The sequence below is a fragment of the Aristolochia californica genome, unplaced genomic scaffold (genome assembly GCF_029961685.1).
Source record: "Aristolochia californica isolate CCGP_79_NKW_82.1479 unplaced genomic scaffold, dmAriCali1.0.hap1 SCAF_7, whole genome shotgun sequence".
Classification (NCBI taxonomy): domain Eukaryota; kingdom Viridiplantae; phylum Streptophyta; class Magnoliopsida; order Piperales; family Aristolochiaceae; genus Aristolochia; species Aristolochia californica.
The window spans coordinates 4,129,944-4,157,465 of NW_027182268.1; the positions used below are offsets into that span (position 1 = coordinate 4,129,944).

General features: G+C 37.1%; 3 protein-coding genes across 3 annotated transcripts; all 3 read left to right on the top strand.

Moving 5' to 3' along the window:
* Positions 1 to 1,394: 1,394 nt before the first annotated feature.
* Positions 1,395 to 11,568, top strand: LOC137936388 (caltractin-like). The gene is made up of 7 exons (XM_068781010.1): positions 1,395 to 1,471; positions 5,337 to 5,457; positions 5,549 to 5,585; positions 9,984 to 10,011; positions 10,549 to 10,701; positions 10,787 to 10,889; positions 11,340 to 11,568. Exons 1-7 carry the CDS (start codon positions 1,469 to 1,471, stop codon positions 11,402 to 11,404), a joined length of 510 nt encoding a protein of 169 aa, XP_068637111.1. The 5' UTR covers positions 1,395 to 1,468; the 3' UTR covers positions 11,405 to 11,568.
* Positions 11,569 to 12,164: 596 nt separating this feature from the next.
* Positions 12,165 to 13,044, top strand: LOC137937614 (sterol carrier protein 2). The gene is made up of 4 exons (XM_068782714.1): positions 12,165 to 12,351; positions 12,460 to 12,520; positions 12,613 to 12,712; positions 12,799 to 13,044. Exons 1-4 carry the CDS (start codon positions 12,223 to 12,225, stop codon positions 12,878 to 12,880), a joined length of 372 nt encoding a protein of 123 aa, XP_068638815.1. The 5' UTR covers positions 12,165 to 12,222; the 3' UTR covers positions 12,881 to 13,044.
* A 1,424-nt stretch (positions 13,045 to 14,468) lies between these two features.
* Positions 14,469 to 27,277, top strand: LOC137936325 (putative N6-adenosine-methyltransferase MT-A70-like). Its single transcript, XM_068780918.1, has 7 exons — positions 14,469 to 15,802; positions 15,984 to 16,082; positions 18,721 to 18,804; positions 18,905 to 19,260; positions 19,363 to 19,579; positions 26,436 to 26,515; positions 26,708 to 27,277. Exons 1-7 carry the CDS (start codon positions 14,657 to 14,659, stop codon positions 26,967 to 26,969), a joined length of 2,244 nt encoding a protein of 747 aa, XP_068637019.1. The 5' UTR covers positions 14,469 to 14,656; the 3' UTR covers positions 26,970 to 27,277.
* Positions 27,278 to 27,522: the final 245 nt, after the last annotated feature.

Sequence of the window (27,522 nt, forward strand, 5' to 3'; positions counted from 1 at the left end):
TCAAATTTGACAAAAAAATACATTTGGAGCACAATATTCCACCTATATCAACATAAATAAAAGTAGGTTTTAGATCCTCTAGTGCAAGTAAAAACAACATCATACAGCTAATTGCCAGATCAATACTCCCAAACCCTGAGCATCCTTCAGACAAAGTTGAAATCTAATCACTACATTGCTTTGACAAACATTTTCTCCTTCGTATCATCTTATTTTGACACCCATCTCTCATTGCCACCATGTGCAACTTTAATAGTCAGGTAAACACAAAAAAACTCATACAAAGAGAGGCAATACAGGGTTTCATGAGTGAAGAGAGCTTTATGGAAGGAGACTAAAAAATTATTATATGATTAAAAAATTAAATGACTTAAATAAGAATTGGTTTTAACATGTATTATAGAAAATTCAGTAATATGCTAAATATTAATATAGTAGTTAGCGACAATCTTATAAAAATAAATACAGATAATATAATAAATTATATTAAAGTAAAATATATTTTCATTAATTATTTTTTGTATTATAAAAATTTCAGTAATATGCTAAATATTAATATAGTAATTAGTGACAATCTTATAAAAATAAATAAAGATAATATAATAAATTAGATTAAAGTAAAATATATTTTCATTAATTGAGACACTCGTTTAACACATAATAAAACTTTATAAATTTTAAATTTAAATTTTATATAATTTTAAATATTTTAAAATAAATGGTTCTATTATGCTACAATATAATTTTATTATTCAAATAATAATAAAATTTTAATTATTTTTAGAAGATTCAATAAGATTCAATAATAACAAAGAACTATATTTAATAATAAATGCTTAATTATTATTTTAATAATGAATATAATAAATTACAATAAGATAGACATATTATTTATTCAAACTATAACATTACATTATTTGAATGTATCAATTTTAACATAACTTTGAAATATAATTAATTCACTTTATTAAACTAACCCATTTGTGTAACTAAATATAATAATATTTTAATAATTTTACATATAAATGATTAAATAATTATGTGTTAAGAAATGTAAATTTTTTAATAATAAAATCTTCTTAACACATTTAATTAATATCAAATTATTATTTTTTAAATAAAAAATATTTTTTCAATTGAGTGAACATATTATATGCATAAGGGTTACATCAATAAGAAATTAAATCTCTAAAAGTTTGAAAGTATTTTAAATATTATCATTAGAAGAGGAAGTCAGATCCGTGCATGGAAGTGTCTACTCGGATCCAGCCGCCTCCCTAGGTAAGGCTGTTGATCTGAAACCATGGGTCTGGGCCGGTCTGGCGACGGAGTATGCCAAGGTCCGCGGAGTGGTTAAATCTGAGGGGATCTACTTAAGCAGGCCAAGGGCCAAAACGCCAGAACCGCGTAAACTTCCGCTTTACGTTTTCGAAGTGAGTTCCTTGCCGAAGACCATACGAAGATCAAAATGGTAAAATTTCAACTTTTAGATCATTTCTTATGATTACTCTTTTGTTTTCAATCATCTTATAGCTTATTTTCTCTTTGAAATCACACGGGTTTTCCGAAACCGATTTTGCTTTAAATTGTATGACTGGATCTGTTCGCCTTAATTGAGGGATCGAGTTATCTACTTTTAAGGGAATTACATGGAGTTGAATTTAGATTTCTTTAGCTGCCGGTTGATTCAGTTGTTTCTGCTATCAGAGATTGCATTTGATGGAAATAAGGAAAAACTAACACCGAAAGAGAAAGAGAACCAGGGACCTTTTTTTCTTATCGAAAGATAAAAAAAAATAGGCTCGCTTCTTCTTTTAAAAAAAATAATTAAATATAGTGTGAGATTAAAAAAAAGTGTGTGAGATCACATTTTGCGAAGGTTGCAGTCCGTCGAAGTCCATCATAAATGTGGACTTTATGCTTGCTTGCTTGTTATGTGCTTGAGCTTCTATGTTCTTTGAATTTTGATTGATACATATGTGAGTATGCTTATGTGTGTGGATGCAATATCTAGAGTAGAACTCCCTTTTCGTCTTCGGTTTATTCAACTTAAGTAGAACGGGAGGACCAAATGAGACATCCGAAGATGAAACCTTTATCAGCTTTAAGCTAATGAGTCAGACCATGAAAAATGAAAGGATCAACAGAGCTAGACACAGACAATCAATTTGGTTTCATGTCAGGGAAGTTAACTATCGAAGCAACTTCCACCTTTCCACATTATAGAGACTTAACGGGAGAAGAGGAAGAAGCTATGATTGAATATGGTAGTTTATTAAAGGTTTGATTGGTAGGTATTGTGAAAAAAGAAAAAAAAAGGTCCATGGAGGCTATATTGGAATTGTCAAAAATTTTCATTGGATGTTGCAACTAGTGTGAGAAGAATGAATGAAGAAGCAAGTGCAATTTTTTGAACTTTTGGCAGTCAAATCTAAGTTGGACATCTTCTTTTTAACTTTGACGAGTTATTTATTTTATGTTACTTTTTAAAGCTAATAAATTTATTAAGTAGATAGAGAGAGGGATGGAAGAGGCAGGCCCCTGTCCTCCTTTCCACTTCTTTCCTAGAAGGGTGGGCCCCCTCCTCTTGACAAAGCATTCAAGAGGGCGTCTGTCCTGCTTCTGACTGGGAGTGGAGGAGGAAGACAGTACTCCAGATTTTTTTTTTTAAATTGCTAGATTTTATTAAGATTATTAAGAGTGGAGGAGGACGACAGTACTCCTCCAGATTGAGCATGGAGGAGGGCGGCCGTGCTTCTTCTGACTGAGTGAGGAGGGAAGCCACCCTCCTCCCCAACTGAGAAGGAGGGCACTTGCCATCCTCCTCCATTTTTTCAAAAATATAAAATGTATACACTAATAATTATTTGTTTTAAAAACATAAAAGATATAAATCATATTTTAATATATAGCTTAATATAATATTCTAAATTTTATTTTATATTAAAAATTAAATATTTATTTAGTAATTTTAATTCATAATTATAGTATCATTTTAACTAACTTATTGATAGTTATTATATACATGATCTAATTATAATTTATTTAAATAGTAATATATCTTTTAATAAGTTTGAATATTAATAATTTTTTATTAATTTGAAAATTGTAATTTACATTCTGGTTTAAACTCTATATGCAACCACATTCCTCGCTCTGCTAATCACCTAGCAGACTCTCAGGCTAAGTTGGGTGTCTCTTCAACACTTTGTTGTAGAGTTAGGCCCCCAAAGCTAGGTTTGTATTTTCCCCTCTTGTTATAAATATACGCACTTTCATAAAAAAATAAATAACTTTTTATTAACAAGAAATAATTAATTACAGAACAATATTATCACATAATAATTATGATGTAACTCATTTTAATCTACTATTGATGTCAATAATGTAACAAATCCAGTGCATTAAGTGTTGAATGTCAGTAGTCTAATTCTAGAATACTATATTCTAGAAATATTTATTCTAGAGTCTTATATACCAACAACAGAATTCCAGTGAAACTCTTCCAGTATAAAAATTCCAAACACATTGACACTGCCTTAGGGGAACTTTTTCTTCCTGACTTGTTGATGCTTTTAGATAAGCTGGTTTTGATTTAATGCATTTACAGTGAAGAAAGCATCTGTTTCTCTTGAATCTGTTGGTTTGGTATCTCTTAGTGGCCATTTAATTACAAAGACTTTTTGAAACTTTAGCCTTTAGTGTCCTTAATTTCTCAGATAGCTCAAGAGAAGTTTTCACAGTTTATAACCTTGTAGAAGTGCCATATAAGTGCCCTTAAATATTTTAGTTGCCTATCATTATATTTAGTTAAAAATACTTTTTTTTGAAAGGAAATACGTGGAAATTTTATTCTTTGTGAAGGGACCTGCTAGTTGGTTATCTCCATCCCTGCTCCAAGTCTATTGACAACATCTATGGTTTTAATGTTATTAAAAATGCAAGCAAAAGTTTGCTATTTCTACCTTTGTGACTTGGGCCTTTGGCTCAATGGTCACATGTTGGTTTTCTAATGTGAGGTCTTGGGTTCAAGTGTCACTAGTGATACTGTGGGGTATATGCATGTATAATCAACATTAAAAAAAGGAAATCAACTGAAAAATTTGAGCAGCTCAGTATGGATGTATTTGTCAATGAGAGAAAAAACATAAATGAGTCAACTAATTACTACTCCCACAAATTCGCCCTTTTATTATGAGTCTTGCCCTAGAACAGGTTCGGCTTAATATGCTTATAACATTGGTCACCTTGTTGTACTGTCTTTGTTGGACATGCTTTTTCCTCTTTCATGATTTCTAGACTAAAAAGTCTTCTATAACTAAACTGGCCAACATCAAAATCAGTCAGAAGTAAGCCAAAAAGAAAACACCTTTTGAATGTGAGTGTTAATTGCCATTCCAAAAAAAAAAAGTGCAGCTTCATTAGACTAGAGAGAAGTCCAAGTGCAATTCATAAGAAAATATTCAATGTGAAGAATATTTACAACTCGCTGAGTTGACCAGTGACTCAACTCTGATTTGGTAGAAGATGGGTTGGACTTGCTTCGAGTCTAACTTTTGGACTCAGGTAACTTGGCCAAGAATTCATTGGGTCCGAGTTGGTCCCAAGTCCAAATCATGTAATCCTGCGTGAAAGACCTTTGCAGACTTCTGGGTGATTCAGCCTGGGATTCATCAGGGCTGAGTTGGGTCCTGGTCCAAGTCATGTAATCCTGTGCAGAAGAGCTCTGCAGACTTCTTTGAACATGCAGAGGGAAAAAAATTTATCTATTGACGGGGCCCCTGCAGTGGTTAGATTAAGAAATACCTGGCAGATTTGGGAACAGTAGCTTCTAAGACCCTTGAAATAATTTTTACTGGAGACACTAATCAAATCCATGTGTTTAATACCTCTATTATTTAACCGTTAAAAAATAATAATAATAAAAATTAATACCTCTATTACTTCTGGTTGGTAAAAGATAAGAGTCACATTTCATTGAAAAAAAGAAGAAGATAAGAGTCACATAACTGAAAATCAAGAAATAATTGTGTAAACTTCATCATTTGTAAGCGCTTGAAAACACAGCACATGGTCTGATTCTGTAATCAAAATGCTGCTTTGTCATTGAAGTAACTGAGATTGCGTTAATACTCCCTTAACTTTGAAGTAAAAAATGGTTGGAATTTTATTTAAGGAAGAAATGAATCAAATACAGCTATGACTTAGAGACATATATGTTATGAAAGTTAAGTTTGTTCTTGGGAGAGAAAGGTCCAGGACTTTTAGATTTATTTCTTAAGAGTTGTATTGAAGAAGCCATGTATGATGTTCTGCAATCACCTGTACTGTGATAGGCAAGCCTTCCTCGAGGAGCATCTAAAAGAGAGAAGCCAAGGGGTCGCCATCATGGTTTAACCCAACAGAAGAGACAAGAGATTAAGGAAGCATTTGAACTCTTTGATACAGATGGTTCTGGTATGTTATTTATATTTCTAGTTACTGTACTTATTTTGTTACGTGTTTTGATATGCGATATTAATGAGAGCAAGTAATCTATTTTATCCAGGCACAATTGATGCCAAAGAGCTGAATGTTGCCATGAGGTACTACAAGGCTGAATACTTCTTTCTTTTATGTTAATCCTTTTAGATGGTCCATCCAAATATGAATGATAGAGTTATGTGAAGATTAAGAGAATAGAAGAGATATGAGAGAGAAATAAGAGAGAAAAATAGAGAAAAGAGCGAAGAGGAAAAGCAGCAATGCTGCATTGGAGTTCTGTGCTAAAAAAGCACGAGGTCCCCTCTTTAATTAATGACTTGAGTGAAATATTTATAAAATGACAAAAATGCTCCTAGTTCACAAAAGTCTATAAAAAAAAAATACAATTCAGAATGAAATGAAATTTGGAATATAAGATCTTAACTAAGAGATCTATCTAACAGAACTAAGTAGAGAATAATCAAGATGAGTGAAATGGCCAAAATACCTATGTACTAATATTTCTACACTTTTCCTCAAGTTGGAGCGTAAATATCAAGTAGTCCCAGCTTGTCACAAAATATTAAATGTTCACGTCTCCCTAGAGGTTTCATGAACACATCTCCAAGTTGGTTTGATGACCTCATATATGGAGTAATTACTTTCCTTTGCAGACTGCATATCTGATGAAGTGACAATCCACTTCTATGTATTTAGTTCACTCATAGAACATTGGATTGTTTGCAATGAAGATAGCTGTTTGATTGTCACATTTCATCATCATAGGTTCTGGATGCTGGAAGCCAAACTCAAGAAGAACAAACTTGATCCACATATGCTCACTAACTGTATGGGCCATAGCCTTATACTCCGTTTCTGCATTAGATCTAGCAACCACCGTTTGTTTTTTACTTCTCCAATTATTAAGTTACCCCCAACAAAGCAACAATAGCCAGAAGTGAATCTCCAATCCATCTTACTTCCTACATAGTCAGCATAAAAATAACCCATTACATCAATCTCGTTATTCTGAGTGTACAATAGACCCTTTCCAGGGGCACCCTTCAAGTACTTTAAAATTTTCTAAGCAACTTCCAACTGTACCTTCCTTGGATTTTCCATAAACCGACTCATAATACCCATAGCAAAGGATATAATGGGCCTAGTAACTGTAGCATAAATCAACTTACCTACTAGGCATCTATACTGTGTACTGTCTGTAAGTACATTCTTGATTTTCGTGGGAACCTCTACTAGTTTTGCACCCAAGAGGCTATATCTCTGTAACATATGCAAAATGTAATATACCTGTAGCATATCCAAAATGTACTTACTTTCGGAGAGTACCATACCTTGTTTATTGCGAGCAACTTCAATACCAAGGAAGTACTTTAGGTAACCTAAATTTTTGGTTTGAAATTGGGTGGCCAAATGCTTCTTAATTTGGTTAATTCCTTCAAGATCATCCCTAAACAGTATAATGTCATCAACATATACTAATAAGACAATTACACCCGTATTTCTTTTGAGTAGAAACATAGAATGACCACAATGACTTCTGTAAACTACATCACAACATTAGTAAACTTTTCGAACCAAGCTCTTGAACTTTGGTCAAGTCTGTAGATAGTCTTCTTTAACCTGCATATCTTCTTGGTCTCCCTTTGAGCAATATACCCAGGAGGTTACTCCTTAAAGACTTTTTGTTTCAAGTCGCCATACAAAAACGCATTTTTCACATCAAGCTGAAAAAGTGGTCACCCTTTATTAATTGTCACAAAAATCAAAATACGTACTGATGTAAGTCTTACCACAGGTGAGAATGTCTCAAAGACATCCACTCCAACGGTTTGTGTATACTCCTTTGCCACCAATCTTGCTTTATATTGTTCAATAGATCTATCAACATTATACTTAATGGTATACACCCAACTACACCCCACAATAGTTGCTCCTGGAGGTGGATCACAGAGACTCCATGTCCCCCTTGATATTAAGGCACTCATATCTTCTATAGTTTGTTTCCATTTAGGGAAAGCCAAACCATCTTGGACGATGATAGGAAATCAAGGGAAACATATTGTGAGATGGGATGAAAAGTACATGAGCGTTTACTTTTCTGGGATGGGTAAATCCAAATCAGAAGGGACTGAACCAATAGGCAAAAGAGGCAGATGACTGGACGGTAGGATGAGACTCAGCTGTAGGAGCTGCTAGTTGCACAAATGATGGCAATTCATAGTGATGACGTCTACTATAAACCTGTAGAGGAGGAGATGGACTTGCACTTGGAGCATCCAAAACAGTGACGGGAACGAGACTCTCCATAGAAGGACCAAGAAAGGATGGAGACTCGATACTAGATGGAAAATAGGGAGTGTGCTAAAAAAATGTAATATCAGTTGACATATATGTTTTCCTTCAAATGGGATCATAACATTTATAACTACGCGAATATCCCAGAAAAATGTATTTAACAGATCGAGGAGACAACTTATTTAAAGAACTACCAAACACATGCACAAAACATGAGCAACCAAAAACACGAGTCACCACATCAAACAACTTACATCGAGGTTCTAAAACATGTAAGGAAACTTGACCACACAAAATAGAGGATGGCATGCAATTGATTAAGTAACATGAAGTCATTACAACATTACTCCAAAGCGACTTTAGGACATTCTTGTGAAACATTAAGGTGCGAGTAACTTCTAGAATATGTTTGTTTTTTCGTTCTGCTACCCCATTTTGTTGGGGGCACATATACAAGATGTCTAATGAGCCATACCATGCGAAACATAGAAAGATGAAAATTTATGATTGAGATAATCTAATCTTGTTAAGGAATAGTCCCACATGGATTAGTGAGTACAAAGATCTTGAGTTTATTAGTTGGGAAAGAGGCTTCCTAAGGTGGCTAGTCATTTTGGGATGGCCTTGGACCCAACTTAACATGGTATCAGAGCAGATACTCATATGTGGGCCTGCACCTAAACTATCTACTTGTAGAGCCACAAAAGATGGTCTACACCTAAACTATCCACTTGTAAAACCACAAAAGAGGGCCTACACCTAAACTGCCTACTTTTAAATTATCCATTTGTAGAGCCACAAAGAGAGGGTCTACACGTGAGGGGGAGTGTTAAGGAATAATCCCACATGGATTAGTGAGTACAAAGATCTTGAGTTTATTAGTTGGGAAAGAGGCATCCTAAGGTGGCTAGTCATTTTGGGATGGGCCTTGGACCAACATAACAAATCTATTATTAGTACAAAAAATGTGAACATGGGCATCAAACTGATTCTTTATTTTATTAAAGAAATTCAGAAATACATCAAATACTTCAAATTTCTCTTGTAGGAGATACTCCCAAGTGACTCGACTATAGTCATCTATAAAAGGAACAAGTATTTAAAGCCAAATGGACTAGGGACCCAACTTAAACCCCATACATCAGAATGAACTAGTTCAAACAAACGGAAATTACGATTAGTAATAACAGGAAGACTAGCTCGACGATGGTTCCCCAATTGATAGGATTTACAATCAAAAGACATATTAGGTTGTAAAGACGGAAAAGATTGAGCAGTTTAACTGGAGAGAGATGCCCCAAGTGAAGGTGTCATAAGTATGAAGAGTATGCAGTAGTGAGAGCCACGGCCTTGGGAACACAAACATCATCCAATAGATAGATGCTCTCCTTTTCATATCTGTCCCAATCCTCTGTTCGTCTACTAGTCCTGAAAAACACAAGAAGTAGGAGAAAAGGTGACTGAACAATTTAAATACTTAGTAATATGACTCATAGATAAAAGGTTAATAGGAAAGTTTGGGATAAAAATAGCATAATTGAGGGACATCTGCTGGGGTGGTAAGTATAATGCCTTCCCCTTGAATAGGTGAGGTGGACCCATCAGCTAAAGTAACATGACGATATGAATGAGATGGATGAATAGACTGAAACAAGGAAGACATATCTGACATATCAGTGAAGGCTCCTGAATCAAGCATTACTCAATAGTAGAACAAGCCATGACCAAGGAGTTTAGGGCAGGAAGAAAAGAAAACAAATTGATTTTGAATTTACCAGTCCAAAAATTTCTTGATTAGTGTCCGAAGGGATTGAAAAGAGAACTCAGATAAATAGAAGATCTGATACCATGATTCCCAAGATGATCATCTAACGCTCTGATACCATGAAGATTAAGAGAATAGAAGAGATTTGAGAGAGAAAAATAGAGAAAAGAGACAAGGGGGCTGCGTTGGAGTTCTGTGCTAAAAAAGCATGAGCTCCCCTCTTTGATTAATGACTCAAGTGAAAGATTTACAAAATAACAAAAACGCCCCTAGTTACCCAAAAGTATATAAAACATAAAATACAATTCAGAATGAGGTGAAGTTTGGAACATAAGATCTTAACTAAAATTTCTATCTAGTAGAGCTAAGTAGATAATAATCAGGGTGAGTGAAATGACCAAAATAACCCTGTACTGATATTTTCACTATGTAATTGCAGAGCTTTGGGGTTTGAAATGACAGAAGAGGTACGTTTCGATTATCGGTCATTTTCCTATTATTGCTATTGAGAGCTAATGATTCTTTTCCTTTTCCATTTCTTTTGTTAAAAAAATGTCATTAGCTATTGGCTCCTAATGTCTGATTGAGTAGCAGGTCTCTGCACTCAAGTTCGATGGACTAGGATTGACATGTTAACCTGCATTTGGTTTGCCCCATGACTGCTAAAATATGTAGCAATACCTTGGATTTTCAAGACTAATCCTACAATATCCTCTTTACTTTTTTGTGAGCTTGTAGAACTGCTGCATGTAAAAGCTTTATAATGCTAGATATTTTTTGAGGAAATAGTAAAGTAACCTTTGAGAAAACAACAGTTGGAAAGCTAGAAAAAATTCCTTTCAAGAAGGAAGCCGCATCCATCTTTTGTTCTCCATAGAGCATGTCTAATGGTTTCAACAGATTGTTTTGAGGTGTAGAGATTCCACTTGTTGGTTCTAAAAAGCTTATAACCTTTATTGGTACATATGTTTTGTCTAAGACATGGAGTTTTTGCATTGTTGCAGCAAATCAATCAAATGATTGCAGATGTAGACAAGGATGGCAGTGGAGCCATTGATTTTGATGAATTTGTGCACATGATGACAGCCAAAATTGGAGAAAGGGACACGAAGGAAGAGCTCTCAAAAGCTTTTCGTCTAATTGACCAAGATAATAATGTGACTTTGGATACCTTCCTTTCCCTTTGCTCTCTGTACTATTTTTCCTTTTCTTTCATGTATTAACATCCAATACTGCATTCAGGGTAAGATATCTGCTGCAGACATTGAGCAAATAGCAAAGGAGTTGGGTGAGAGCCTTACCGCACCAGAAATCAGAGAGATGATTGAGGAGGCAGATCGTAATGGTAAGCGATTCCTATTTGGCTTTTATTTAGTGATTTGATTTTTTAATTGTACTTACTAAAATGGGTGACAAAAGCAGGGTTTTCTAATGTGAATTTATGTTAACTTAAAGTGATCAACAGGGAATCAGCCTTCAAAATTTTGAATTGGTATTTTTGAACTATTTATAAATGTGGTAATATGACGTGCAAAAGAGTTCAAAAGTTCAGTAAAAAGACTCCAAGTAGATAACTTAAGGGTATAATATAACTAAAAAGGGGGAGGGTGATTACAAATAAAATTGGTTAAATGGATGAGATGATGCGAAGGTATTCAGGAGGGTGCATTCAGGGGCTTTAATAAGCTATCTAATAAAGAGTTGGATGACTGATCCTAACTCTGTTTTCTTATCTTTCTGTTATTTGATTGATACTGTATAAAAGCTCCTGAAAACATTTTTCAAATGTGTGCAGGAGACGGTGAAGTTGATGTTGACGAATTCTTTAGGATGATGAAAAGAACCACCTTTGGGTACTAGATGTCATCGAGTCTGCTCAACTGTTAGAAAATGCCCTGTTAGATTTTCTACTGGTCTGCAATTGATATAATGTCTTCAGTTACATTCGTAGATACTTACATGTTCTGAGGAAATGGTTCTTGAATTTATCTAATTAATTTGTCAACGCAAGTTAAATGCTCTAAGAGCCGCTCCTTCCGATAAACCAATTGATGAAATTGAGGTAGATGTTAAATGTTAAATTTTGACTATCTAGGGGGGTGAGGGTGATCCAATAGGAAAAATTATTTGGTGTGATCATGATTAACGGTTATTTCAGTTGATCAATGTTCAATCTCAAAGGTCAGATCAATGTTTGAGATAGTGGTTGATTGGATAACCGTTTCCTGGTTTTTTGGTTTTTGTATTTGATCTTCCCTCTCATTAACTATATTCAATTTTAATTTTAGCCCGTTAGGTTAATTTTGTGCTTGATATTAATTTTTTCCAATTTTTCTGGCCGTTATTACGCACTCAGTTTTCTAACTATTCTTTCTTACATTGTAAACATTTATTAACTGGGCCCACTTAAAATCCGTGGACGGTTGGTGGATAATCTCTTCCGGACAGATGGGTCCCACTCCGACTCAGTTAGAAAAAATGACATAAAAGAGGTAAAACATAAAAACTGATAGAAGAACACGTTGGGTTGCGTGCTATGACGTCCATCGTGCTAAGACAGTTAACTCACCCACCTCGAGCATCCGCCGCTTCGGCTAATAAAGGAAGGATGACCATGGAGCCTTCGCGCAGCATTCAGAAGGACACAGCCCTGACCCCCCTCTGGCGCGTTTTAGCAGATGGCTCCCTCTTCTCAGCTGAAGTCCGATGCTCTCTTGGAGCAGATGAAGCTGCATCTCGCCACCGACGCCGGTAAGAAGATCACCAAGAAGATCGGTCTCGTTTATCAGATCAACATCGCCCCCAAGGTCTGTATGATTTTTCGTAATTGAGCTTTTTTTTTTTTTTTTTGGCTTTTATGTTTCTTTAATTCGTTGGAGGGAAGAGACAAACCCTTGTTTGTTTCTATGATGCAGAAAATTGGGGTGGATGAGGAGATTTACGTAGTTGATCTGAAGAAGGGAGAAGTTACGAAAGGTGAGCGGGCGGGGGGCTATTTTGATGAATTTTGAGAAATTTGAAAGTCTTGTCTGATAAAAATTTGGGCTTTTGGTTTTTGCGGATTTCAGGTGCTTACGAAGGGAAGGCTGATTGCACGTTTTCCTTCAAGGATGATGACTTTATCTCTGTTGCGATGGGGAAGATGAACCCGCAGATTGCTTTCTTGCGGTGGGAGTATTTTCTGGATTCTGACTGACCTCTGAATTCTTTAAGAGTAAGTCTTACTTCAATTAATTTGCTTTGTTGATGTGCAGGGGCGCAATGAAAATTAAGGGAAGTTTGAGCGCAGCGCAGAAGTTCACTCCCGACATCTTCCCAAAGCCTTCTAAGATGTGATGACTGAATTCAAGGAAGGATTTTAATCACAAAATTGATAGGATAGAGGTAGTCTTGAACTCTGTCAAGTGATTTTTATGAAAGTTGTTAGAAATATTTATTTCTTATAATAATGTGCTCTTCCCGAACAATAAGTTTTTACTGGTTATTCCAGATTTGCATAAGCATTGCCTGTAGTGCCATCTAGTTTCAGCCCGCCTCATGTGAGGGGAGGGGCCAACTCCAGATAGGGCTGGGTATGGGTTGGTTGTATCATGCATGGAAATATAATGTAACTTCATCTGATACAACTTGATAGAGATAGGGTCAATTTCTTACTCTGCCCAAGTGGGTATGGGTGAGGAAAAGCCCTGCATTGGTTTGGGCAGGGACATCTTTCCCTCATTCTAATGTGTAAAGTTATTTGTTATTATTTTGAAAAATATATTTACATTTAAAAAAAATATATATTCTTCTCTTTACTTCGGGCATATGGGGTAATAAAATCTTAATTATGTCATATATTCTCATTAGATTTTGTTTAGTTTTATGATTTTATTAATTTATATACTTTATATTTTATATATTTAAGATTTTAGTAATAAGATATTTTTTATTTTTTTATAAGATTATATATAACCCTTGCTTATTACTAGAATACCACTCCAGTTACATGAGAGAGAAAATAAAAATACATATATCTTCAACAGGCCTCCTCAAACTAAGATATTGATGTTGGAAAGTGTTTTGAGATCCTTGAACTATTGGTTAGTAAGAGCTTTAGTTAAGATGTCTGTAATTTAAAGCTTGGAGGAAATAAGTCATACAAATCTTTCTTGAAATAAGACTATCACGAACAAAATGTCTGTCAATCTCAATATGCTTTTAAGTGATCATGTTGATAGTATTACTTACATGGTTGCAATAAAGCTTCAAATGAGAACTAAAAGAAATGACCAAATGAACAAGTAGATTTTTTGTCTACAAGAGCTTGACTTCATCGTTTGCCATAACTCTAAATTCTACACCAACTGTTTCTTACTTTTTCGTGACACCCTCCCACTAACAAAGCAATGGTATCCATTAATTGGTTTTTACTCGGAGGTAGCTTAGTTTGTTCTCATGTCCTAATTTTCCAAGTATTGCCATTTCTTCTTCCGTTTGCTCTCCACTATTGAGGAATAGACATTGCCTCTACAAAGGACTTAGGAATAATTGAGGAAGATAAATTTTCAACAAAAACTCTATGGTTTAGACCGGTAGACTCATGACGGAGATAATTGGTGAGTGGATGTGGGGAACAACAATGAATGTCTTTCTACCAGGAAGCTTGGGGTACCGATCACCGACTACCAGGAAGGATTGAAAATGGTGGCTGCGAGAATTGTAGTTTGTGAAGCGTTTGAACCTGAAAACCACCTCCTGGGGCTTTATGTATCGGAACCAGAACCCAATCAAACCCATGTCGAATCGAAATTCCGAGACGTATCGTCCGTTCAGTTTGTATAGAATTCTTTCTTTAATTCTGTTTTACTAAAATCATATTTTAAAATTGCTTCTTCGTAAGATTTTTTTTTTTTCGCATTAATCGCTCTCACCTTGAGCGTAGTGGCTCTGGATTTTCCTGTCCCGAAGGAATTTCAAGTGCCACGTCGAAGAAATTCATGAGGTTATCAAACACCGAAACACGAAATTCGTCGCCGATATTTCGGTCCGAAATTTTCTGTAGCTTTTCCCCTAGCATACTCCGAGGGACCCCTACAATACAAAAAGAGCTCCAGCACAAATTCTCCAGCTATGGAGTCGGCCCAGATGGAGAAGAACGATGGAAAGGACTCTCTGAAGCAAATGCGTCATCAGATTCAAGAGGAGATGCTTTCTCTCAAAGAGATGCGCCAGCAGCTCCAAGACCGGATAGAGAGTCGCCAACTGGATCAACAAACCCTGATCTCCTCTGTCCGGGCCCTCGTTCCCGACATCGTTTCCTCACTCGATCTTTCCCTCCGGTTAGTGTCGGCCTTCAATGGCCGCGGCTACACTCCGAGTCCTAATCCAGTCGAAAATCACTCCAGTCGCCAAAAAATTCTTCATAAACCTATCTCCCCCACTACAGTAACGCACAACTCGTCAAAACCTTTTTCGGGCCTCTCCCCGAATTGGAGCCGGCAGGATGGTGATAAGTCGTCCAGCGACGGGGCCGACCCGCTCTCCGTCGTGCGGTCGATGGTGGCAGTGTGCCTCCTGGAGAGGGTTCCATTCACAGACGTCGACTCCGCCGCTGTGTTGAGGAAGCTGGAGGGTGACCCGTCGGCGACTCCAGCCGAGAAGACGGCGCTGCTGGAGCTAGGCGGAGAGGCCGGGGCGATCTCCGCCGTGGAGACGGCGTTACGGGCAATTGCGGCAGATACAGGTGCTGTTGATTTGGAAGATTTTGTGGTGAGTGGGAAATCAAGGATAATGGTGATGGGTATTGATCGCACTCGCCTTTTGAAGGAGTTGCCGGAGAGCTCTCAGCTACCTCAGGCGGAGTCCAAGTCTGTAGAGGCAACTCAGAGTAATCCGACGGCGGGCGTGGATGTTAATGCATCCAGTTTTGGGTTAGCGAGGCCACCGGTGCAGGATATATGGATGGGGCCGGGGGACCCGCATTTATCCGGCCTGCCACCAATGCTGCCTGGAGGAGTAGGTCCAAGAGGCGGGCCTCGGGCGATGGGATTAATGGGGATGCCGAGAGCTATGGGTGTGTCACCACTCCATAGACCGCCATTGGCATCGGTAGGGGGTCCTACTTGGAAGCCGAAGACAGAAGAAGACGAGATGAAAGATTTGGAAGCGTTGATTAATAAGAAGTCATTCAGGGAACTGCAAAAGTCCAAAACTGGGGAGGAACTTTTGGATCTCATTCACCGACCTACAGCTAAAGAGACTGCTGTTGCTGCTAAGGTGAGTTTTGGGTTTCTCTTTGTTGTTTCCTCTATATTATTGATTCAAGAAGAAGAGAAACAGTTACATTTCCTTTTCCTTTTCTCGGCTGAAGTTTTTAATCGATTCAAGAAGGAGAAAAAATATTTTGTTCTTTATCCTTACTCCGGCTGATGGTTTTACTCTTTTTATTTGGTTTCAGTTCAAGACGAAGGGTGGTTCGCAACTGAAGGAATACTGCTCGTCTTTAACAAAAGAAGATTGCAGGCTACAGAAGAGTTCTTTCATTGCTTGCGAGAAGGTTAGTAGGTGCTCTAATTTTCCAAATGGATGGAACAGTTCTTAAAAGATTGCAGAAGCGATCGGATTTTGGCCTCCGTTTTGTGAGAAAGGGCTCCTAAGGAACTGTAAATGTCTAGACTGGGTCCATAAGCCTTTTATATCCATCTCTCCCCACCCCCTTCTGCCATCAGGCTCAAACCTAACTTTGATACCATGTTAAGTTTGAGCCATTTATAACCTAAAAATAGCTGTCCTCTTAAGAGGCCTATTGTCTGATCTTATATGGGGCAGGAAATAGACAAAGTGATGGCCTTGGGGTCAAATCTAGCTTTAGTATCATGTTAAGTTTGAGCCCAGTTATAACCTAAAATAACTGGCCACTTAGGAGGCCTGTTGCACACACTATATAACCAACAGAATACCAAACTTTTTCAGATGTGCTACTTTTTACCCATGCTAACAACTATCAACAATCTTTTCAAAAAGTGTCAATTCACTAAGAAAAATTCATCACAATGTGGACACAGCATTAAACATCAAGCAAATTTTAGTTTTTGAGAAAAGGAGATCTTACGTTCCTTCTATGTCATATAGTTCTGAGTTCAATCTTTTGACACTCAAAGTGATAAAAGAGATCATGAAAGAGATAATTTACAAAAGCATCTACTGAAGAGTTCAATCTTTTGACACTCAAAGTGATAAAAGAGATCATGAAAGAGATAATTTACAAAAGCATCTACTGAAGGTTCTGTCATGAGCTGGTTGAGATCTTTTTGACAATATTTAAAACCCAATTCAGGACTTTCAATAACAGACCGTTCAAACGTCATAACAATTGTCCAAATGACCAAAAGCAGAAATCTCACTGTGGGAAATCATCCAGCTAATTGTTTAGACGATTAGAAGGTTGCAAAAGATCGTCCACCTAATTGTCCAAATGACTTGTTGAATTATGTTGCCGCAGCACACACAGATCTGACTTCTGGACTTCGATTCGAGCTCTATAGGTATCCAAAATTTTGCAAGTGGTCTATCATTATGAAATGTAGCTCAAAGAGAATATTTTAAGTATTTTTTCATGATTTTAAATCAAGTGCTTAGTGGATTTTACTGGGGAACAAAAGTCTTGTCAAAACATAACAACTTTATTTCAAAATGTTAGAACTTTGTTTTTTTTGTTGATTCTCCACCTTATTTCATAAAAAAAGCTTGTTAATGTAACCACGACCATTTTTCCTGCACTCTATAATTTTAAATCATCTTAGGAAGTCAATTTCGGAGGTTTAAGCCAGGGGCTTAGCTGGCTGTTGATAAGCCCTGTGTAAGTGTAGGTTGGTATGCCAAATTGGCTACTGAGAAGCCTAGAGTGCGTCTAGACCTTTGAATTTAGTTGGTTGCTGAAATCCCAAGTGTGAGGTCTTAGCTAATGAATCTAGTTTGATGTTGTGAAAATCCTAAGTGCAGGTCTAAGCTAATGAATCTAGTTTGATGTTATGAAAAACCCAAGTGTAGGTCTAGGTTAGAGAACCTAGTGTATTGTAACATGTGTGAGGGTGTGTTTTGTAAATTAATTGTTTTGGCCAATTGAGTGGTATAAGTCCGTGCGTGGGCAGCAATATAATTCGGCCTTTAAGGCCTTATATAGATGTTATTACGCTATGCTTTAATGGATGTAATTCTGAGGTGCGAACACCTTGGAGATGGATATAACAACCTGAGTTTGGGTTGTGAAAATCTTTGTGTTCATTGTCGGATTTATTACTTTTGCAAGGTTGTTGAGTTTAAAATAAAAAATAAAAATGGAATTCACCAAAAAGTGAGAACACACATTGGCCACGCAAAAGAATTTAAAATTTGGCACTTAAGTGTGAAAAAATTTATTCAGTCCCCTTTAGGCTTGTTCCCACGGGATTTAATTCTTAATCCCACTGCTCACACCCATTTAGGATCTTGAGAGTTAAGAGTTTGTAAGTTGATAAACATTTGGTTATGTTGAGACAATATCCATTAGTATTATGATTAAAGGGAGAGATCCTGGCATTAGAATAACATCAGTACTTTCAAATTTACCCTGCTTTTTAGTGTAACACCTGTTTGTAGTCATTATGTTGCTGAGGTGAAATTGCCATGACATACTGCCATACTTATTTGGAGCATAATCTGTAGCATTTGTTCCTCTTCTCATCATTAATTATTTTTTCTAACTTTTTTATTTTTGATATCGAATAATAGTAGTTACCATAATAACACTGGTTTTATATCTTCACAAATTGTTACCGTGAGTTTTATTTGTTAAGATGATTACGTATGTTCTCTACTTTTTTTTTTGTTTTAAAGGCTCGACTCTAAAAGTTTGATATGCTGGTATCAGTCTCTAGATTTTTACTCACTGCTGGCATATAAGAATTTTATTTTGTTTTGTTTTTAAGTAAGCTTTGTGTGAGTTATGGAAGGTGATGTCTGCTACTGTGCTTTTTGGAGGCTCTGTAGTGAGAGGAGCTAGCATCTCATAAGCTTATGTTTTTATGCTGTTGAGCACTGAGCTCTGGGAATAATGCTAAACCTAGTTCATTCTTGTGAACATTGTGTAATTTTGCATAGTTAGATTTGGACTTATCTATACTCTTCTTGGTTGCGCTAAAAATATTTCTTTTCAGGTTCATTTCCGTCGCATTATTGCTCCCCACACTGACATTAATTTAGGTGACTGTTCATTTCTGGACACTTGTCGCCATATGAAGGTAACTTTTACTTTTTCATTACAATCAGGAAATGAAATTTGAGCTGATTGTTCACACTATTTTATCACAATATGTATTTTGACTCGTATTATTTAAACAGACCTGCAAGTATGTCCACTATGAGCTGGACCCAACTCAAGATGTGCCCCCCATGTTGATGGGGTCTGGAAGTCTTCCCGCCCCTAAGCCAATAAAGCCTCAGAGAGCTGAATACTGTTCTGAGGTGGAGCTTGGTGAATCTCAATGGATTAACTGTGATATACGTAATTTCAGAATGGACATATTAGGGCAGTTTGGAGTTATCATGGCTGATCCTCCTTGGGACATTCACATGGAACTGCCATATGGAACCATGGCTGATGATGAGATGCGAAATCTTAATGTTCCTGTATTGCAGACTGATGGGCTTATTTTTCTTTGGGTTACTGGACGTGCAATGGAGCTTGGTCGGGAATGGTATGCCATATTTCCACTTGGTTACAAGTGGTGATCACTCTTCTCTTGATCATAAAATTTTAATTGATACTAGCACGTATGCTTGGTTTACTCATTCAACAGCTTAGAACTCTGGGGTTACAAACGTGTGGAGGAGATCATTTGGGTCAAGACAAATCAACTCCAGCGAATTATAAGAACAGGACGTACTGGTCATTGGCTCAACCACAGCAAAGAGCATTGTCTTGTTGGGATAAAGGGGAACCCGGAGGTCAACAGAAACATTGATACAGATGTCATTGTTGCTGAAGTTCGAGAAACAAGCCGTAAACCAGATGAGGTACCTGGAGTCATCTTTCTGTCTGTGGATATTTAACATTCTTGAATGGCCTGTCTTGTTTCTATGTTTAGTTTTGTTGAATTTAGGACCCCATGATTGAAACCTCGAACAAGATGAGAGAGGGAGAAGAAAAAGAGCAAAGAGAGAGAGCTTGAGTAGAGAGGAGAGAAGAGAAAAAAGAGAAAAAAAGTTTAGGCTAGAGAGAGATTCTTTACGAGTTGAGAAGTGGAGAGCTTGATTGAACCCTTCAACCAGGACCCCTATTTATACTATTTTCATTATATATTTAGAGATAAGATAGGATCCCTAATATCCCTAATTACATCAATTATGATTATCCAAATTTACATAAATCAAGGGAAGATAAATCGATTACATTAATCAAGGAAGATTACCAAATCTTCCAACTCATGTGATAAAGATGCCAGCTCATGTGATGACTCATCATGCCACCTCACGTGATCATAGTGGGTCCTACTAGCTCGTGTGATCATGGTGGGTCCTACCTTGTAACACTCCCCCTCAAGTTGGGGGTGAGAAAACATCGTAAATGCCCAACTTGCTGCAAATAGTGGACAAAATCTTATGAGTGACTGGTTTGGTGAGAATGTCTACAACTTGCCCTTGTGAGGAGATATGTTTGAGAGATAATATGCCGGCTTGGAATTTCTCTCGTATGAAATGGCAGTCTACTTCAATGTGCTTTGTTCTCTCATGCAAGATTGAATTTGAGGTGATATGTATTGTCGCATGATTATCGCAATGTAGATCCATATAGGCTTCTTTAGAGAATCCTAGTTCAGTGAGAAGGGATCTGATCCATAGAAGCTCACTAACTGTGTATGCCATGCTCCTATATTTTGCTTCTGCACTAGACCTTGCAACTACATTCTGCTTTTTACTTTTCCATCTAACCAAGTTTCCTCCAACCATTGTACAATATTCTGAAATAGATTTTCTGTCATCTCGGGATCCTGCCTAGTCTGTATCTAATAACCGTTCTATGTTGAAGTACCCATGGTTCTTATAGAGAAGCCCTCTTCTTGGAGGTCCTTTCAAATATCGCAATATTTTTTCTAGTGCTTGCCAGTGAGTAAGTTGTGCTTTGTGCATGTATTGACTCACCACACTTACTGCATATGATATATCTGGCCTTGTTACACAGAGATAAATGAGTTTCCCTACAAGTCTTTGATATTTTTCGATATCCACATCTTCTCCAATGCCTACAAAAAATTTTGTATTGGAATCCATAGGGGTTTCTACTGGTCTACACCCCATCATTCCTGTCTCCTCCAGTTGATCAAGGATATGCTTCCTTTGAGATAGTATAATCCTATGTTTGGACTGTAGTACTTCAATACCCAAAAAGTATTTAAGTAGTCTAAAATCTTTTGTCTTGATTCTTCACATATCTTTTCCTTGGTTTCCTGAATGTCCTCGGGATCACTACCGGATAAGATAATATCATCAACATATACGACCAAAATCACTTTGCCTCTTTAGGTGTGTCTTTAAGAAATATGGAGTGATCTATGGAACATCTGTGAGATCCAGCCTGTATGAGTGCTTGACTAAATTTATCAAACCATGCACGAGGAGACTGTTTCAGACCATAAAGAGATTTCTTCTATCGACATACCGACTCCCCCTCAACCACAAATCCAGGTGGTTGTTGCATATAAATTTCTTCCTTTATATCTCCATTGAGAAAAAACATTTTTCACATCAAACTGATAGACCAGCCAGGAAAAATTAGTAGCAAGAGATAATAAAATACGTACCAAGTTAATTTTGGCCACCGGAGAGAATCTTTCTTCATAATAAATCCCATAACACTACGTATAGCCTTTAGCAACGAGGCGGGCTTTAAGGCGAGCAACTAACCCATCCGGATTGTGTTTAACAGTAAAAATCCACTTAAAACCCCATAGGTTTTTTATCTGATGGAAGAGGAATTAGAGCCCATGTCTGATTCTCATAGAGCTTGCATTTCTTCGTCCATTGCCGCCTTCCACCCTGAATGTTTCAAAGCCTCTTGATAGGAATGTGGGACTGAGATGGAGGAGATAGACGCAAGAAATTGACAACATGAAGAGGATAAACGATGGTGAGACACAAAATTGGATATAGGGTGAGAAGCAGAGGGCCTAGTGCAAGTTTTGGGTTCTTTTCTTTAGGCAATGGTTCGAGTATCATATTGTGGTTCAAAAGGAACAGGAGAATATGGACTTACCTCGATGGGATCCGCAAACTCTGCAAGTGTGGTGTCAGCTAGTGCTTCAGGGGGTTGAGCAATTTCCGTAGCACGGGGCATAACTGGTCAAGGAGAGGCTGGTACAGAAGAGAGACCTGGTGGAGCATTGTCAGAGTAGTATGAAGAGTCTTAAAAAAAAGTTACATCCTTGGACACAAGTAACCTTCGGAGAGTGGGATTGTAGCAAATATAACCCTTCTGCGTGTGAGAGTATCCTAAGAAGATACATTTGATAGATTTTGGATCAAGTTTACTATGTTGTGGGAGGTAATATGAACAAAACATGTATAACTAAAGACTTTCATGGGAAGCGAAAAAGGATCACCATGTGGAAAAGGGATATGGGGATTTATAACCGAGAACGGAAGAGGGTATCCTATTTATAAGAAAGCATGTAGTAAGGATGGCATGCGGCCAATAAAAGTATGAGACTTTCATGGTATACATTAAGCTACAAGCTACCTCAATAAGGTGATGGTTCTTCCGTTCTACTACACCATTCTGTTGGGGGGTGTAGGCACAAGATGTTTGATGGATAATGCCATTCTCTTGAAAAAAATAGTCAAGATCTTTGGAAGTATATTCTTTGGCATTATCAGACCGAAGTACTTTGATTATCTGACAAAATTGATAGACAACCATAGCATGAAAGGATTTAAATATGGATGGTATTTCAGCCATGTGGTACGAGAAAAATCATCAATAAAAGTAATAAAGTACTTGACTCGGGAAATGTTTGAGACACTCAACGGTCCCCATACATTTATGTGGATCAATGAAAAAGGAGCACTTCTAAGTTCTGGACAAGGTGAGTATGTGGTCCTTTGGTGTTTGTTCAGTTGACACACTTCACAATTAAAATTTGACTTATACTTAAAGATAGGGAAAAGAAGATGAAGAGATTGGGTGGATGGATGTCCCAATCGATTGTGCCATAGACTTGTCTCAGTTTCCTTGGTTGAGACGGCGTTTATTTGAGGCACGTCCAGGTAGTAGAGCCCCCCTTGTTCATGGCCTCCACCAATCACCTGCTTCATTATAAGATCCTGAAACACACAAGAAGTGGGTGAGAAGGTAATTGAGCAATTAAAATGTTGTGTTAGCTGACTAACTAATAAAAGATTCAAGGGAAAAGTAGGAACAAAAAGAATATCTGTGAGCGGAAGTCATGGTGTAACAGAGGTGGATCCTTTCCCGAGAACTTTAGTTTAGGAGCCGTTAGCTATGGTAACAAGTTTATTCGAGAGACAAAGAGAAACTGAGTGGAGTAGATTTTTGTTACCTGTGAGATGCTCAGAGGTTCCTGAGTCAATTATCCAGGATGAAGAGGAGGAAGTGGCAGAGATCATACCTGAAGCGTTGGTGGCAGCAACAGTTGAGGAGGAACTTGGAGGAGAGACGATCAATGTTTTCATTTTCTAGATAAGTCATACTCATCATTGGTAAGGGTTTTCTTTTCTGTTGATGGGGTAAACTGGTCCTCCTTTGTATCACTTACTGAGGCTTAATTAGCCTTAACCCAATTCGATATGCTATGGATTGTAAAATTCTAATCTATAGTGTGACCATATTTCCCACAATAGGTGCATTCCCTGTCGTTTGTTCTAACAAAACCATTCCTTCCACCTCTTCCTCGTCCTCCTCTATAATTTCTTCCAATGCCTCAGCCGCGGTCGGTTGATGTTTCCCTATGCCCGGAGTCCATAGTGGATGACACTTTAGTAGGAGAAGGATAAGAAGAGTTTGGAATCCGGAGTAATGTGGCACATACATCATCAAAGGTGGGAATAGTAGAGGCGCTAAGGAGTTGACTTTTAGCAACTTCGAGATATGGCTTAATGTTTGTTAGGCAAATGGCACTAGCTAAGGCTTCCTTCTGCTTGTCTTGGACAGAGACATCGGTGGAGGTAGGCTGAGCTACCTTCCATTCTTGAAGAAGGCCTCTAAAACAAGCCAAATGTTCATGGATATTTTTTCCTTGTTTAGACATGAACATTCTTTGGAGAATATCATATGGCGTGTGTAAGTTGTCAGAGCTAGAGTACAACTTAGTACATGTCTCCCAAATTTGTTTGGTGGTGTCGAGATGAATAACATTGTTGGAAACAGGTTATTTCATGTTGTTGATGAGCCAACTAATTACCAAAGTGCCATTTTTTAACCACTTAGCATAAGCAATATCTTCTTCATCAATGGGTGGCCCAAATTTGGTGAGGTGACCAAGTAGATCCCTTGTTATAAGGAACCGTCGAACCGATGTGGAACAACTCAAGAAATTTGATATCCCTTACAAGGGTATAGTAGTAATCTTGATAATATCATTCTTGTTACCCATGTATTCTTCAGCCCTAAGAGGCAATTCAAGGGTAATATTGTACTCAAATTTGAAGTAACCTAAGTAAGCTGCTTGGAGATTCAAGACCAACCAAGGCTAGCTCGGGTAGATGGGAGGAGAAGCCGAGCTTATCAAATCTTTAGGCAAGGAGGGAACCCTCTTAGGCCAGTCAACTTGTTGGCCAAAATTTTTTATAATTAATACTCTAGTTTTCCTTGTAGAGAATAGAAAAAATCAATCAATAAGCATGAGATCAAGTAAGGTAAGGTAGCGATTCCCGATTAGATCTTTCCAAGATCATTCCAAAAATATATTTGGCTCCGGCTTGGGATAAACCAGTATATATTCAGTTCCTCATGAATTAGGCAAGATATAATTGATCGAAAATCAAACAAAATCAGGCCTAATCAAGAAGATATTGTAAGATTTTAAAAAACAACAATCTTTCTTCAAATCGATTGGCATCAACTAGCCATTTCCTTTCTTATTTTGTGCTTGATTCCTTTTATGCAAAACACAATATTCGATGCTTGATTTTCCAAGAACAATCAGCCACCTTGTGACTGTCAAAAAATTCTCCAAAAAATCACAAAACCGAGTAGAGTTCTTCAAACAACTCGGTTAATGGAGAAGCTTAGCATAAAAACTAAGTAATTAGATTTCTAAAATCAGATGGATAAAAAACCACTCATAATAGGCTCAAGAACAATTTTCTTCATTAGGAAAATCTTGTTCCTACAAAATTATAACTTTTTATGCAGAAAATCTCAACATAAACCGATTTTCAGCCAAGAACTTACAAACCGACAAAACTGCCGTGGTAAACTTCTTCTAATCCGAGATGCATAAATCTCAATAATTATATAAGATGAAGATAACAATAAATAATCTCTGAACCATTTTCTAAAGATTCGAAAACTAAGAGCATGAAGTAATAATAACAAGAATGAAAAACTTATATCACAAGTTTCAATCTTGCTTCACAAAGAGCCTTCTATGAGTAGCTTTGAGCATAACTTCTTAGAGCATTCTTTTGACGTGGGGGTCCTAAATGTGATGCTCTGATACCATGTTAAATTTAGGACCCCATGATTGAAACCTCGATCAAGATGAGAGAGAGAGAAGAAAAAGAGCAAAGAGAGAGAGAGCTCGGGTAGAGAGGAGAGAAGAGAAAAGAGAAAAAAAGAGTTTAGGCTAAAGAGAGATTCTTCACGAGTTGAGAAGTGGAGAGTTTGATTGAACCCTTCAACCAAGACCTCGAGCAAGATGAGAGAGGGAGAGGAAAAAGAGCAAAGAGAGAGAGAGAGAGAGCTCGGGTAGAGAGGAGAAAAGAGAAAAGAGAGAAAAAGAGTTTAGGCTAAAGAGAGATTCTTCACGAGTTGAGAAGTGGAGAGTTTGATTGAACCTTTCAACCAAGACCCCTATTTATACTATTTTCATTACATATTTAGAGATAAGATATGATCCCTAATATCCCTAATTACATCAATCATGATTATCCAAATCTACATAAATTAAGGGAAGATAAATCGATTATAATAATCAAAGAAGATTGCCAAATATTCCAACTCATGTGATAAGGATGCCAGCTCGCGTGATCATGTGGGTCCCACCTTGTAACAGGTTTTGTCCTATATAAGTTGCCTTTGGGACTGATGCTGATAAAAAAATTTACAGAGTCCTTTTAAAGGCAGAGGTATTATGCTCGTGGGAGCTACTTGTTAGCTGTTTTTATGTTATTTCCGCATATGCGGTATTCTCTTGCAATTTGTCCAACAGATCTTTGTCACTGGACTTGCATGCTTTCTCTCTCTCAATATGCTTGTTAATTGCAGAAACTGTGGTAAATATTTCTGAATGAATCTTATATATTCATTGCATCACATTTTTAATAAGTTTCTTCTAAACTTTATTTGTTTTATTTATGTTTTGGTGTCATAAATATTATCATCACTAGGTAACTGTGTGAACATACTGATCAAGTTATGCACATTTTTTACTACTACATTTCTCTTTTCAGAGACGTGAAATATTCAACAATGTTGTGATAGTACAGTTTATCATAATCTGCACCTTATGTGTTATTCTACTGATTAATTAAAATTGCCCCTTACAATACTATATTGCTGTCCCAAGAGAGTTTATGAAAGGGTTCCAAAGAGGGTGTTTGGTCATATGAAGAAATAATGAAAGAAAGAAGGAAATCGATAAGTTGGACTTGTTTTCTAGTTGGCTATGTAATAATTGGAATTTTTGTCCTGTAGATGTACCCGATGTTGGAACGGATAAGTCCAAGAACAAGGAAGCTGGAATTATTTGCACGGATGCACAATACACATTGTGGGTATGTGCAATTTGCAAAGTATAGTTTCTTTTGCTAATAAAGCTTTTGATTTGGCAAGTTCTGCTGTTTATATTAAGTGAAATTGCTTCATGTTATGACAAGAAGATACGAACAATGTATCACTTGCTTGTCCATGGTTTTGTTCTCTTCTGATCCAGTAGCATTAATGGGTGTTACTTGTCAATACATTAGGTGGATGTCACTTGGTAACCAGTTGCAAGGGGTTCGTCTTGTAGATGAAGGTCTTAGGGCAAGATTCAAGGCTGCCTACCCTGATGTTGAGGTACAACCACCTTCCCCTCCAAGGTCTTCTTCCATGGATGTAGACTCGAACGTTACTGCTCAAATGAGAAGCCCTTTTGTTGGACTGGAACCCAAATCCCCTTCAGTCGCTACTGAGAGTTTTACTGCTGAACAGAAGCCAATGAGTGCAGATGTTGAAATGTTGGGTTAATTTATCATCCCTGTGATCAAGCCGTAGCTCCCCCTGTATCTGTTGAATTCCTACCCATGCTATCTAAATGAAAGTCAGATTGCTTCATATGTGGGGACTGTCTTCGAGAAGTGAACATTGCATGCCTTCCATACTGTAAGGGTTTATTTGGCCATCTTATTTTTTCAGCCTGGGATGAAGAAAATAGGGGTAGAGTGGCTTTTTTTTTTTTTTTTTTTTTTTGTTATTACAGAAGTGTAGTTTTGTAAATTTAATTGTATTCTGGCAAAGTTTTGGCGATATGATAAAGATAATTATTTAGCCTTTAATAGTCTACATCATAAGTTTGCTAGCTTGCAGATTGGTTCAATTTTAGTCTTTTTTTTTAGCTGTTTGATTTGGAAGTTCAAAACTGGGACACAGGAATCCGGTTAAGACAGTCATAGACAAATTATACAAGTTTGAATGCGTGCCTGGAGATACCCATCATCCATCAAGGCCTTAACTTCTCAAACAATATACTATTTTGAAGAGTTTTCGGCTACTTGTTTCATAGTTTCACCCATCAGATTAC

Coding starts and splice junctions, on each gene's coding strand:
- LOC137936325 (XM_068780918.1), top strand. CDS start 14,657: ATGGAGTCGGCCCAGATGGAGAAGAACGATGGAAAGGACTCTCTGAAG. Junction 15,803..15,983: donor AGACTGCTGTTGCTGCTAAG/GTGAGTTTTGGG, acceptor ATTTGGTTTCAG/TTCAAGACGAAGGGTGGTTC. Junction 19,261..19,362: donor ATGGAGCTTGGTCGGGAATG/GTATGCCATATT, acceptor CTCATTCAACAG/CTTAGAACTCTGGGGTTACA.
- LOC137937614 (XM_068782714.1), top strand. CDS start 12,223: ATGGCTCCCTCTTCTCAGCTGAAGTCCGATGCTCTCTTGGAGCAGATG. Junction 12,352..12,459: donor AGATCAACATCGCCCCCAAG/GTCTGTATGATT, acceptor TCTATGATGCAG/AAAATTGGGGTGGATGAGGA. Junction 12,713..12,798: donor CCGCAGATTGCTTTCTTGCG/GTGGGAGTATTT, acceptor GTTGATGTGCAG/GGGCGCAATGAAAATTAAGG.
- LOC137936388 (XM_068781010.1), top strand. Junction 10,702..10,786: donor TAATTGACCAAGATAATAAT/GTGACTTTGGAT, acceptor TACTGCATTCAG/GGTAAGATATCTGCTGCAGA. Junction 10,890..11,339: donor TGAGGAGGCAGATCGTAATG/GTAAGCGATTCC, acceptor AAATGTGTGCAG/GAGACGGTGAAGTTGATGTT.